This window comes from Nannospalax galili, unplaced genomic scaffold (assembly GCF_000622305.1).
Source record: "Nannospalax galili isolate Female #2095 unplaced genomic scaffold, S.galili_v1.0 scaffold443, whole genome shotgun sequence".
NCBI classification, from domain to species: Eukaryota; Metazoa; Chordata; class Mammalia; order Rodentia; family Spalacidae; genus Nannospalax; species Nannospalax galili.
The window spans coordinates 559,622-572,622 of record NW_008352479.1 but is presented as its reverse complement, the minus strand read 5'-3'; the positions used below and the strand labels follow the sequence as shown (position 1 = coordinate 572,622).

The 13,001-nt window shown below is 44.0% G+C and overlaps 1 protein-coding gene across 3 annotated transcripts in view; it reads right to left on the bottom strand.

Moving 5' to 3' along the window:
- Myrip (myosin VIIA and Rab interacting protein) overlaps positions 1-13,001 on the bottom strand; it is a 362,410-nt gene that overhangs the window by 301,645 nt on the left and 47,764 nt on the right. For 2 of the 3 annotated variants that reach the window (XM_008849427.2, XM_008849430.2), the window contains exon 2: positions 7,099-7,242. In XM_008849427.2, the coding sequence (XP_008847649.1) occupies positions 7,099-7,208 (110 nt within the window). In that variant the 5' untranslated portion in view covers positions 7,209-7,242. Of the gene's footprint in view, positions 1-7,098; positions 7,243-13,001 lie in introns of those variants that run through there. The other variant, XM_029554258.1, reaches the window with a different exon arrangement.

Sequence of the window (13,001 nt, the reverse complement as noted above, 5' to 3'; positions counted from 1 at the left end):
GTAAACATTACTGACATTGAAACCATAGGTTATAAACTACGCTGTAACTTAAGTCAGGAGACCTTTCCATCATGTCTTTCGCTGCATAAGAGGTCAGATGGCAGAAGACGGGATATCTTTTGAGTGGGAAGCTCAGGTCTAGGCCAGACCCTACCACTGGCTGCCTGTGTTTCCTTTAGACCTGCAGAGGGACCCTCTTCATCTGCAAAGTCAAGGGTTGGAACATAATGAATACTTGGCTTCCTCTTAGCTTTCAAAACCATATAAATCAGAGCAACACTAGGCTACATTGACAAAATATAAACCCCAAGGCCTCAGGGACTGTCTTAATTACACTTCTCATTGCTGTGATAAAATACCCTGACAAAAGCAACTTAAGAAAGTGTTTATTTCAGCTCACAGTTTGAGGGTTCAGTCTATCATGATGGGGAAGTTAAGGCAACAGGAGCACGAGGCAGCCGGTCACAGCCCGTCCACAGTCAAGAAGCAGGGAGATGAATGCTTGCACTCAGCTCACTTTCTCCCTTTATACAGTCCAAGATCCCTCCCACCCAGAGAACGGTGCCAACCACAATGGGTGGGTCTTCCTGCCTCAATTAACATAATCACGATAATCCCCCACAGGCATACCCAGTGGCCCTTCTTCCAGCTGATTCTAGATCTCATCAGGTTGACATCTGAGATTAACCATCACAGGAATATGAACTCACACCAAGCCCCCCTGCTGGTCACCAGAACCTCTCCTCCATCTTGTGTCCTAGGGATCAGGATCCACTGATCCTATAAGGCCATGTGTCAAGAGAGACTTCTACAGTCACCACAGCAGGCAAGTGGAGGAGAAGGAAAAAGAGCTGGTACACCTCCTCAGCCTTTGGCTTGGAAGTGACACAGGCCCTACCCTCACATCTGATTGGCCAGACCTGGTCACATGACCTCAATGAAGCCGAGGTGGGGACTATTCAGTGAATTTTATTTGTTTCTGTCACACAGGAAACAAGGTTCACTTATGTTATTTGATCTACTTAAGTGAAAACATCATAATACAATCTCATGATACGCCCTACGCTGTAGAAGAGATGAAAGTCTTAAAATTAAGACTGCCAGGTACACAGAAAGCCATGTGGAGAAAAAACAACATGGCCTTTTCAGTTGAACAGGAAACCAGATATGCAAGCCCAAGGCCAATGCATCCATGAGGTCCTTTCAAATAAGGACAATGTAAGTCTGGCCAAGACCGCCCGGCTCCCTCCATCTGAGTCACACAAGAAGTATGCTGGGGGAATATAGGTGGTCTGAATTCAGAAGAGGGGCCTGTATCACACTGTCGTCAAAGTCATCAATATTGGGGCTGGGGAGATAGTCAGTAAAGTGCTTACCCAGCAAACTTGAGGACATAGCTCAATCCAGTACCCATACAAAAACTCAGGCACGGTGGTACATGCCTATAATCTAATCACTGGGGAGGCAGAGACAGGCAGATCCTTTGTGTTCACTGGCCAGCCAGCCTAGCCTAATCTGTGAGCCCCAGGTTCAGTGAAAGACTCTGTCTCAAAAATCTAAGGTGGACAGCATTCAAAGAATGCTACCTGAAGTTGCTGTCTGGCTTCCACAAGCCTGTGCACACATATGCACCTGCACTCCTTCCCACCACAGACACAAATGTGTACTAAGTACCAGGCATTATTCTAAAAGCCCTATATAGAGGAAAGTGAAGCTAAACCAATCACACCCCTAATCTCCCTGCACCGTGAGGTTCTGAGTGCGGCTACCCAATCCTGTCTGTTACGTTGTTTCTATAGACTGCATTTCCCAAGAACCATGTCACCAAAAGCATGCTGGACCAAAAGCTGCCTGTGGGTTCCTGACACAAATACTACACTACCTCAGCAAGCTTTCTCTCACAGAAATCAAATTCTAGAAGAAATGAAGTACCCAGACAAGACTCTGACCACTGTGAAACAAACATAGCATAATGAACCTGGTTATTTTTACACTATCTGAAGATTTTTCTAGAGCCTTCTAATTGAGAGGAGGAAGGGAGAGGGTTCCTGTGATATAGATGACGAATCCCTTTGCTGGGAAAGCTCGGCTATCACAGACAGAGCTGGAGATGTGGTGTTTTTATACTAATTAATTTATTAGTCACACTGCATCCTGTTTAGACACTCAATATATTTAGCCCAGTCTGGGCCCAGTAGTCCTTCAAGTCACTGTCTGCTCAGTGTTCACTGTCTTAAAGGGACCAGTGCTAAAAGAAAGCAGTGAGGTTAATCAAAAAGAAAAAAAAAAAGAAAGGAGGAGGAAAAGGAGGAGGAGGAGGAGGAATAATCTGTTAATTCCTGAGGGCATCATCACTGGTGCCTGGAATTCTGGAACTTGAAGACAGAGCGCTAGTAGAGAGGAGAGAGTCCACTGCAAGGCTGCTTCATCCGAGGGTTTTCATTACCAGGACCAGGAAGGCAGCAGAGTGTCAGGAAACACTAACCTTCCTGCTAGGAGAGTGTTGGTGAGCCGCCACCATCCAGCCTTTCCTGGAACCCTCTTGACCTCAAGGCTCAGAAGGTCATAATTAGTGGAGGAAAGATTCCAATGTAGATGTTTCTGGCTCCAGAGGACACTGTGCACCACCTACCCAGATTGCTTCCCACCTCTGTGTGGCCCTGACTGGCAGGCAAGTTACTGTGTCATCTGGTTCCAGATGATAGGGGAAACAGCCACTCAGTGGCCTCCCCAGCCTCAAAAGACCCCTTTAAAAGAACAACAAAGAAATAAAAATAAACTAACTCATAACAGCAGTGAGAAAAGGAGAGGTGCAATCAGCCACCTACAGATTCCAGTAGAGTTCTGAAGACAGAGTGACAATATTTTCAGTTATGATTACATAAGAGCTACCTGTTAGCTTCTAACATTTAGAATCAAGCTACGAACAAAACAGGAGAAACTCAAATAGGAATGCAGAGCAGTGTGTGGATGCCTGCACCTTTAGATATGGATAGTGCTATGGAAAGAGATGTGAGGTAAAGGAGGTAAAGGAGAGGGGTTACAGAGGGAAGGTCGAGCTCACTGTATGGATACTGCTCCGTCAGAACTGAGAGGATGGTCCCATTCCTGGAACAAGAGGTCTCTGTATCAAATTTGAAAAATGATTGTCCTAGTTAGCTTTAACTCTCAACTTGACACAGCCTAGAGGCACCTGAGAAGGGAGTTTCAATTGAGAAATTTCCCAGATCAGATGGGCCTATGGGCATGTCTATGGCAGACTTGTCCTGATTGATATTGGAAGTCCACTGTGGGTAGCACCACTCCCTAGGCAGGTAGTTCTAGGCCTTATAAGAAAGTTAGCTAAGTACAAGCCTTGAGTGACCCCTCAAGCAGCGTTTCTGCTTCAAGTTCCTACTTGAGTTTTTGCACTGACTTCCCTTGATAATAGACTATATTCTGTAAGCTGAAATAAACCCTTTCCTTCCTGAATTTGCTTCTGGACAGAGTGTTTTATCACAGCAACAGAAAGAAACCTAACACAATGATGAATAGAAAATCAAGCCAAAACAAAGGAGCACAGTCCTCAAGAAGTTAAAGATGGAGGCAGATGTGCAAACGAGGCATGTCTCTGTTGTTCAAAGCCAAGAACTGAGGTATAAGGCTGAGCCCTGAGATAGAGCGGTAGAAACAGAATTTTAAATTTATGAAGGTGATACCAAGAGAGCCCAGGATGACCCTCAATGTGAAGCAGAGGACTGTGCTTTCCATTAGAAAGTCTTCTTTACCATGATAGTTTTTATGTATGACACCATCTGTGATGGTTAAAATTGTCAATTTGACTGGATCTTTGAATGGCCTAGGAAATATAACTTAGAGTGTGTCTGTGGGGGTGTTTCCAGAGAAGTTAGATCCTGAACGTGGACTGGAAAGGACCAGCATTCATCTCCCTCTTCTTCTGACCACTGGTACAATGTGACCAGTGGCCTCGCACTCCCATTGATGTCCCCTCATATCATAATCCCAAATAAAACCTTCCTTCCTTAAATTGCTTGACAGGTGTTTGGTCACAGCAATGAGAAATTTAACCAATTTACCCTATGATGAATAAAGACAAAAAAAAAAAAAACCTAAAAGAATGCAGCATGTTATGGCCTCTTTTGGGTACTCAGCTGAGTAGTTGAGACCTGAAGTCCCTACAGAGAGGAGCAGAGGTCAGTATCCTTTTTATCCTCCACTGCCTTCCATCCATCCATTAATGCTGTTGTGTGTGTTGGAGAAACACAGCACACACTCCACCAACTGTGTGTATAAGCCCACCCTCCACTGTCTAGTTCTGCGTGTCTAGCATTTTGGCAGCCCCAGTCCTCTGTTTCCTGCAAGCAGTCTCAACCATACATACAGATTTAATAGGATCAAAGTTTTGGCACCTCACATCCCAGCGCTGGGAGAGTAAGTTGTCTTAAAGACACTGGTTCAAGTGAATCCCTTAGTAAGTTCAGGGCTATCCATTCATAAGCAGGTAATACGTGCTCACACCAGTTGTGTGAAGTGTGTCCAGAGTAGAAGGAAAAAGGGAACCTGGAAAGAAAGGGGACCACAACCTCCTAATGTGCTTTCTTCCTAGTCTGCCCTACCACATGTACTAAAATAGCACATCCATTCTAAATGCATGCTTCTGGAGAATAAAACACTTAGCTATGCATGAAAGGTTTCCTTTTAAATGTTTTATTTGTGTGTGTGTGTGTGTGTGTGGTGTGTATGTATATGTGTGTTAATATGGATGTGTACACACAACAGTGGACATGTGGAGGTGGGAGGAAAACCTCAGGTATCAGTCCTCACCTTCCACCTTGTTTAAGACAGAGTTTCTTGTTGCTCACTGCTGTGTACCCCAGGCTAGCTGGCCTGTGAGCTGCCAGGGATTCACTGTCTTCATCTCCCATGTCACCATAGGCGCACTGGGCGCACAGACATGTGCCTCAGCATACAGCTTTACATGGGCTTAGGGATTCAAATTCAGGTCCTCAGACTTGCGTGGCCCACTGCACCATCTCCCCAGTCTTGAAATTCTTAAGTGGCAGAATTGGGAAATAGACCCAACAGAGAAAATGGTTTGAAAAGAAAAGAGGAACTTCAAAGGGGAGAAAATCTACAACCAATCTTAACTCCACTTCTAACTTAGCCTAACTCTAACTGTGACAAATTAGATATGAAACTAGAGACACCAAAACCACTCTTCTGATTTTGGTCAGAAATGATCAAATTATGAGGCTTGAACTGATGTGGCAGCATATGACTGTAACCTCAGCACCTGAGAGGGTAAGGCAGGAGGGTGGTGAGTTCAAGGCCAATCTGGGCTTCATAGCAAGTTCAAGATTAGCCTAGGCTACACAGTGAGACCCTATCTTAAAAAAAACCCCACAACAACAACAACAACAAAAACTAAAGAGACTTTAAGATGTATTTTAAAGAGGACCATGTTTGAATTCTGATTTGAACATGTTTTGTGTAAAGCTACTTTAAAAAGTATGGGTGGGGGCTAGGAAGATGGTTCAGTGGGTAAGAATGCTCTACAAGCATGAGGACCAAAGAACCCATATAAAAAGCTGGGCATGGCCATATGTACACCTATAACCCATGTGCTGTGGAGAATAGAGACAGGGGTTCACTGAGGTCGCTGACCACCAGTCAGTCTAGTTCCAGATTCACTGAGAGACCCTGTCTCAAGGTAATAGGTGGAAAGCGACAGAGAAGGGCACCCGATGTCCTCCTCTGGCCTCTAAATGTGCATGGCTACGTGTACCTGTACACATGTGTACATATACCATACTACACATAAAAATATACACCTCTCCCTCACACACACATACACAAGGGCCCATACACACACACACACACACACACACACAGACATCTGCATAAATTTATTGGATATTAGATGATATTAAGAAATATTTTAAAGGGCCTGAGAAATGGCTCAGTGGTTAAGAGCACTGGCTGCTCTTGCAGAGGGTCCGGATTCAGTTCCCAGCACCCACATGGCAGTTAACAACTGTCCATAACTCCAGCTCCAGGGAATCTAAAACCCTTCTGAACTCCACAGGCATTGCATACATGAGTGTCCTTACATATATGCAGGTAAAACACTCATATACATTAAATAAATAATTTAAAGAAGGACAGAAAGGAAAACAGGTTTTTGAAAGGTTTAACCCATTCTACCAACCAAAGAAAATTTAGAAGATGCAATCCCGGTCTCTTTTCTTCCCTCCCTCTCTTCCTCCTCCTTTCTCTCCAATCAGTTAGCTGTGTGGTACTGAAAAAGCTTTGTAATCAGTCTCTCTGATGTTGGTGCCTCTGTATAAACTGGTGGCACACTGATGGAATACCTGTGCCAACCAATGGGGTGACTTCTGCACACTGGGGGCAGGAAGGGTTCAGTGACTGCTTTATCCTCAAGTTCTCTTGCTGGGAATTTTTCAGTCCCCATTACCTCTCTCTCTGTTTCCACATTATGTTTAGAAGACATTTAATTCACATTTCCACTATCTGTTTATCTCCTTCAGGGTCTGTCAGCACTGAGGAATAGATCATTATCATCACCAGATAACTTCTAAGTCTAAGCCCTACCTTCCAAACCCAGCCAGAGAAACAAGGCAAATTAAAAAAATAAAAACAAACAAACAAACAAAAAAAACAAAAAACCCCAGCTGATCAGGAGAAGAGAAAAGAGAACAAATTCAACCTAACACTGTGAAGGAACACTCTTCCATTGTAAATTTTCACACTCATTAAAGCAATTCTTAAAGAATGAAAAAGTCAGCCATAACATTACTTCCTTGACCCTTCCACACACCATAAACCCAAGTCATATGGAGGGGAGACAAACACTGGATGTCCGTGGTTTGGAGGGGGTGGTGTCTTCATCTTTCTGACCCATTAGTCAGACTCTCACTGAGACCACAGGAATGTCACACGTCATTGGCTATGGGAAGACTTCCTACAGAGGGCGGGGCAACCTTCCCTTGAACCTTTGAATGTGTGTGCTGATGTGACAGAAAGACTGAGCTCTGAGCTATGCTGTCTCCATACGGTCAGCTAAAAGAGGCCCCTCACCTTAGTCTTTCTTCTTCCTTTTTGCGAAGATTGAAGTCTCTCTGAACCACCTGGAGAACATGCTCTGTCTCATCGTCGGTCAGACCAGACAGGTCCAGCTTCCTCCCCATGATTCAGTGTTAAACACCGATGATAAAGCAAGACCTGGGAAGTGAACAGAGAGAACATGAATCGAGGGCAAGAAAACGCTCAGCATGCCCAGAATCCACCAACAATATATTAACTCAGAACTAAGCACAGTGTTTCTATGGAGGCGCGTTGAGGTAGCGGCTTTGTCTGAACTCACACTCTGTGTTTATACACGGCTCAGCAAGACTGCAGGGAAAAAGACAAGTGACCATCTGCTAGCTTCCTCCTCTCAACTCTTAAATTAAACAAAAATATCTGTATGTCAGATGTGGTAGAGCACACCTATAATCCCAGCATTTGAGAGGTTTTGGCAGGAGGATCAGTAGTCAAAGATCATCCTTGGCTACATAATGAGTTTGAGGCTAGCCTGGGTCACCATGAGACTCTGTCTCAAAACAACAACAATAACTTCTCTTTTAAAAAGTAATATTATACATATGCCATACCCCTTAAGCCTTTCATCACAACTATGAAATAAAAACTAGAAATTGGGGGGATGGCTCAGCAGGCAATATGCTTGCTGTGTGACCCTAATGAACTAAGTTTGGGACCATCTGTAGAACCCACATAAAAAACTGGAGGGAGTAACTGTGGCCAGCTACCCGGCTTACACAGCAGGAACAAAACTGTCTCAAATAAGATGGAAAGGCAGGAACCCAGACCCAAAGGTTGTCTTCTGATCTCTTCACATGCACCATCATGGCATGTACACACACACACACACACACACACACACACACATGCACACATACACGCACATGCACACCAAAACAAAACTAAAAATCAGCAAACACTGACTGAAATAATTTTTTGGCCTTTTTCTCAGTAATAGAAAAATTGGCATTGCAGAGAAATGCCCCCTAGTCCTATTACTGTAGCCTTGGAGTCCCATTAAGGGAAAGCTGTTGCCTCTGAGCCAAAAGAATGGAATCTATCACAGGATAGAGCCACTCCATTGTCTCCTCCTTTAAGAGTCAATCTAGTTGGTCCAGTCAATCACCTGACCAAGGGATACCCCTCAGGAAGGCAGGTTCTCCTTAAGCCATATTAGAGCAATAGATAATGTACTTTTTTAATGAGAGAATGTATTTTTTCCTTCCCAGAATTCCTGTCTCAGAACGCAGTCCTTACAAGCCCCTATGAGGCTCTGTTGGGTCTGTATGCCTTTCAGAATCCTGCCTCAGAAAGGCATCACTTTCCCTTTTTCTCCCGTTTTCTTTCAGATGCCAGCCTACGTGGGCTTTCTCTGGTTCTTTGGGCTTTTTCACTTTTTTTCTAAATTCCTCTTCCCACCATGTGGCTTCCTGTCCAGCATGTAGCTGACCTCCATGCCCAACTCAAACAGCATGGCTCTCTTTCCTTTTTAAGTTCCCGCCTATGAATCTATAATAATCTTCTCTCTAAAGAAGATGGACCCTCGTGGTCCATGAATTTCATTCTTGGTATTTGAGAGACAAGAATCCAAAAGCCAGGGGCTTGGGACAGCTTTGGTGACCTTCCAGTTTCTAGGACCCTAGCTCCCCAAGAAAGACTGCTTTCTCAAGGATACCCCAATATTCCCATATTAGTAGTACATCCTAAAAACAGGGAAGGATCTTTTTATTGGTTCTAGGTATTGAACCCAGGGCCTTATGTAAGTTAAGTACCAGCTATAACACCAAATGACACCCCAGGCCAGGAAACAGAACCTTTAAAATCAATTTTAATAAGTGGTTATGCCTCAGAGCTGAAATAAACTAATTCCAAAAAATTCCTCAGAACTGAAGGTCATCCTGATAAGGAGAAATTATACTTATAACCTGTTAGGGTTTGGATCTGCAACAGCCCCCTCCCCAACAGGGCCTCACAGTTTTACAAGCCCCTGAGAATGCAGGAACTGAATTAATGAGCACCCTGGTCTTTGAAGACAAGATAAGCAGACTCTCTGTACCTTTTGGCCAAAGACAGCCTGCTTCTCCTTTGATGATCTTGGAAGCAAAACAGGTTCTGCACTCTGGATCTATTTTCCGCTGATAAATTTTACAATGTATAGACTCCTTACCTCATAACCCAGATCCTGGCTGACAGAAGGGGGCAGTTTTAACAGAAGATGTTCTTATAAGCCCTGGGCTCCCTCTCTCCCACCTAACTTAAAAAAAAATCTTCCCACCTTCTGCATCCCCCAAAGCTCCCTTATGAAGACCCCCCCAGCCCACAACCTGTGGGCCGACAATTTCCCTATCCCTAAGGGAATTGTCCTGTGCAATTTTCCTCTGCTAATAAACTCTATCCTGCTGGAGTTTTATCTGTGTCCTGGTGCTTTGTCCTAATTGACCCGATTCATCTGTCACAACCACACTGTATTCTTGCATAATGCCCTTGCACACCTAGGCCATTTGAAGTTTCCTCTTGTTTCACTGACTAGGTAGATGTCTTGGAATGCAGCCTTGTGATGTTTTACTACTCAGTGATGTTTTATTGTTCTGTGATGTTTTCACTGCCCTGAGATGTTTTATTACACTTGTTACACTATAATATCTTAAAGCTCTGTAATGCATTCCACTCAGCATATTTAATTGTTGATAAAAATGCAAAACTAAGAAAACAAAGTTGATTGAATGGTTTAATGAAGCACTTGGTCCAATTAGTGCAAGAAAAGTATAGCTCAAACATGACAAATATCTAAATTTCTGATATCTGTTTTTGTAAACTGCAATGACCAACTGACTGACTCCTAGCTCAATTAGCCTGGCTTAGCTATAGGTCAAAGGGTGGCAGTTGTCCTGACCCATGCCTGGGCTATCTACTTTGTAAGCTATGGTGACAGAGTACACTCAGGAAGGAATTTTTTTTCTGAGACATGGCCATCATAAGGTTTGGGGGTGCCACTCAGCTGGTAGAATATATGCACACTATCTACTTTGTAAGCTATGGTGACAGAGTACACTCAGGAAGGAATTTTTTTCTGAGACATGGCCATCATGAAAAGAGCCATAAGGCCCAGCTACCAGCCATAAAATGCTGACATGAAAATGCCTATATAACCCCCATTTGTACTTCTGCTTAGGGCACAGAAGATCTTGAAGTCTTGGTTACTAACTCTAGGGCCACATGTACATGAAAAGAATAAATGGGCTTTCTGAGTCTCTCCTGGGTGAATGCTTGATCTCTTAAGCTATTCAAAGACCATAGCAATCCTTTACATGGATGCAACAATCTAAACAAAATATTAGCAATACCAACTCAGCAAGATCTAAAAAGGACTTTATACCATGACAAAAATGGGCTTAAGTAATTCAGTTTCTCATCTTTCAAAGCTAAAGCTGTGTAGCTCATCATATAAACATGTCAAAGTACATGTCTGGGTGGCTTATACAAGAGAAATGTACTTTCACATGGGTGCCTGGAAACCACTCCTCCTTGGGGCCTTTGCCTGTAATGGGAATGTCAGCCTCAAAGATCTTCAAACTGCAGGGCTGGGGAGACGGTTCCCTCCGTAAAATGCCTGCCCTGAACCCACAGGAAAGACCTGAGCTTGGTCCCCAGAACTCACATTAAAAAAAGAATAAAATGCTGGGCATGGTGCTGCCTGTCTGAAACCCCTGTGCTGTGTGAGTGAGCCACATAGAGTCCTGGAGCTCACTGGAGTCAGTCCAACAGAATCAGTGAGCTCCAAGTTCACTGAGGGACCCTGCCTCAAAAAATAAGGTGAAGCCTGTTTTCACAAGAGGAGTTCATGCCTCATTAGTGCTGTCCTCAACCTTGGCCAGAGAAGCTTCTCTCTTAAGTGGGTAGAGGTTGATTCAGAAAGTGGGAGAGTAAGTGACTGTTGAGTGCTCAACCCAAAGTGGGACATCTATATCACCCTAAGGCTCAGATAACATCAAGGAAGAGAGGGCAGAAAGAATGTAAGAGCTGGTGGATGGGGAGGAGTGCTGGGAAATGCCATCATCAGGACATGATTTGGCCATTGCCCTCATGAGCTCACTGCAGCTGTGACTGCCTGCACAAGATCAAGTCAACAAGATCAGTCAACATTCCAGCAGAGGGAACTAGTTAGACTCAGTGGGTCACTATATAAAAAAAAAAGAGAAAACTTGAAGAGGGGATGGGGATGTGCTGAGAAATGCCCAGGGGAAAGTGAGAGGGGGTAGATATGATCAAGTGACACTGTAGACACTGTATACTATCAAAGAATAAATAGAAAATTTTTGTAAGTAGCACAAAAAATAAGATAGCAATAAAGGAAGGCATCTGATGTAAGTCTCTGGCCTCCAAACACATGTGCACACACATGCAGGCAGATACATGTACACATATACAAACACATAAGAACACATATACATGCCCCCTACACACATACATATGCACACACATCTACGACACGCATTCACTGCCACTCTTCATTCTCTTGATAGACAGCACCAGCCTCTGATCCCCCATGTCCTCCTTGTAAAATTCTGTGGACCATTCCCTAACTTGCCTTTTTTTCTTTACCACAGGACAGGGCCAGGCTGAGACCGCTCTGCTTCCTGTGACTATAAAGTCCTTCTTGAATCCATTTTCTCTCCCTCACATTTCACTGTAAGCAGTCAGGAGAAGTCATGCAATGCCCTCAACATTTTGCTCAGACATCACTCCTGCCAAGCATCGAGCTTACCTCTGTAAGCTCTGCCTTCCACAAAGCCTAAGGGCACAAACAGTTCAGCCAAGTGCATCACCACTTTCTAACAAGGAGCATTTTCCTATAGTTCCCAGTGTCTTGACCTTATTTCCATCTGAGCCCTCATCAGAATTATCTTTGCTATTCCTATTTTCTATTTTGTTTCCTTGCTTTGCTTTGAGATAGGCTCTCATGTAGCCCAGGCTGGCCTCAAACTTGCTATGTAGTTGAGGATACCTTGGAATTTCTGATTCTACTGCCTCTACCTCCTGAGTGCCAGGATTATAGTACTCTACTTAGTACCAATTCCTATCCTAGTTCTTTCAGCCTACTATAACAAAATACCTGAGACAGGGTAAGTAATAGGGGAAAAAATGAATTATCTCTAAGATCAAGGTGCCAGAAAATTCAGAATCTGGAGGTGACTGCTGTCTCTTGGCACTGTCTCCCTGCATCCTCACATTGTTGGACAGAGGGCATGAAGCTTTCTGAAGCCCCCTTTTTTGGGGGGGGTCTTTTTGAAGCAGGGTCTCCCTGTAGCCCCAGCTGTCCTGGAACTCACTATGTAGACCAGGCTGGCCTTGAACTCACAGAGATCCGCCTGCCTCTGCCTCCTGAGTGCTGGGATTAAAGGCATGCACCACCATGCCAGGCCTGAAGCCCCTTTTATAAAGGCATCAATCCCATTCATGTGGAGTCATCCTCTGCCACTATCCTCTGTCACTTGCCTAAAGGTCTCACCTCTTTACCGCATTATCTTGGGGCTTAAGTTCCAATGTGAATTTTGGAGGGACACATGCATTCAACTCACCCATCCCCATTGTTCAGGTCCAAAGTCACTGTCACAGTTTGGGTGCTCATTACAGCAGTACCCTTCTTCTCTAATGCTAATCGTCACCAGTTGTTTATCACTGTAGTAAGAGAGTAGTGCACACAGGGTGACTCAGCAGAAACTGACTTCCTCTGGGGCTTGGAGGTAGAAATCTAAGATCCAGTCATAGCAAGACTGGTCCCTTCTGAGGACTTGCTGCTTGACTCACAGAGATCACCCCTTTATGTTCACAAGGTTGCTCCTGTACCTATATGTGTTCAAATGTCTCCTTTTTCTTTTTTTTTTATTTAAATTTTTTAA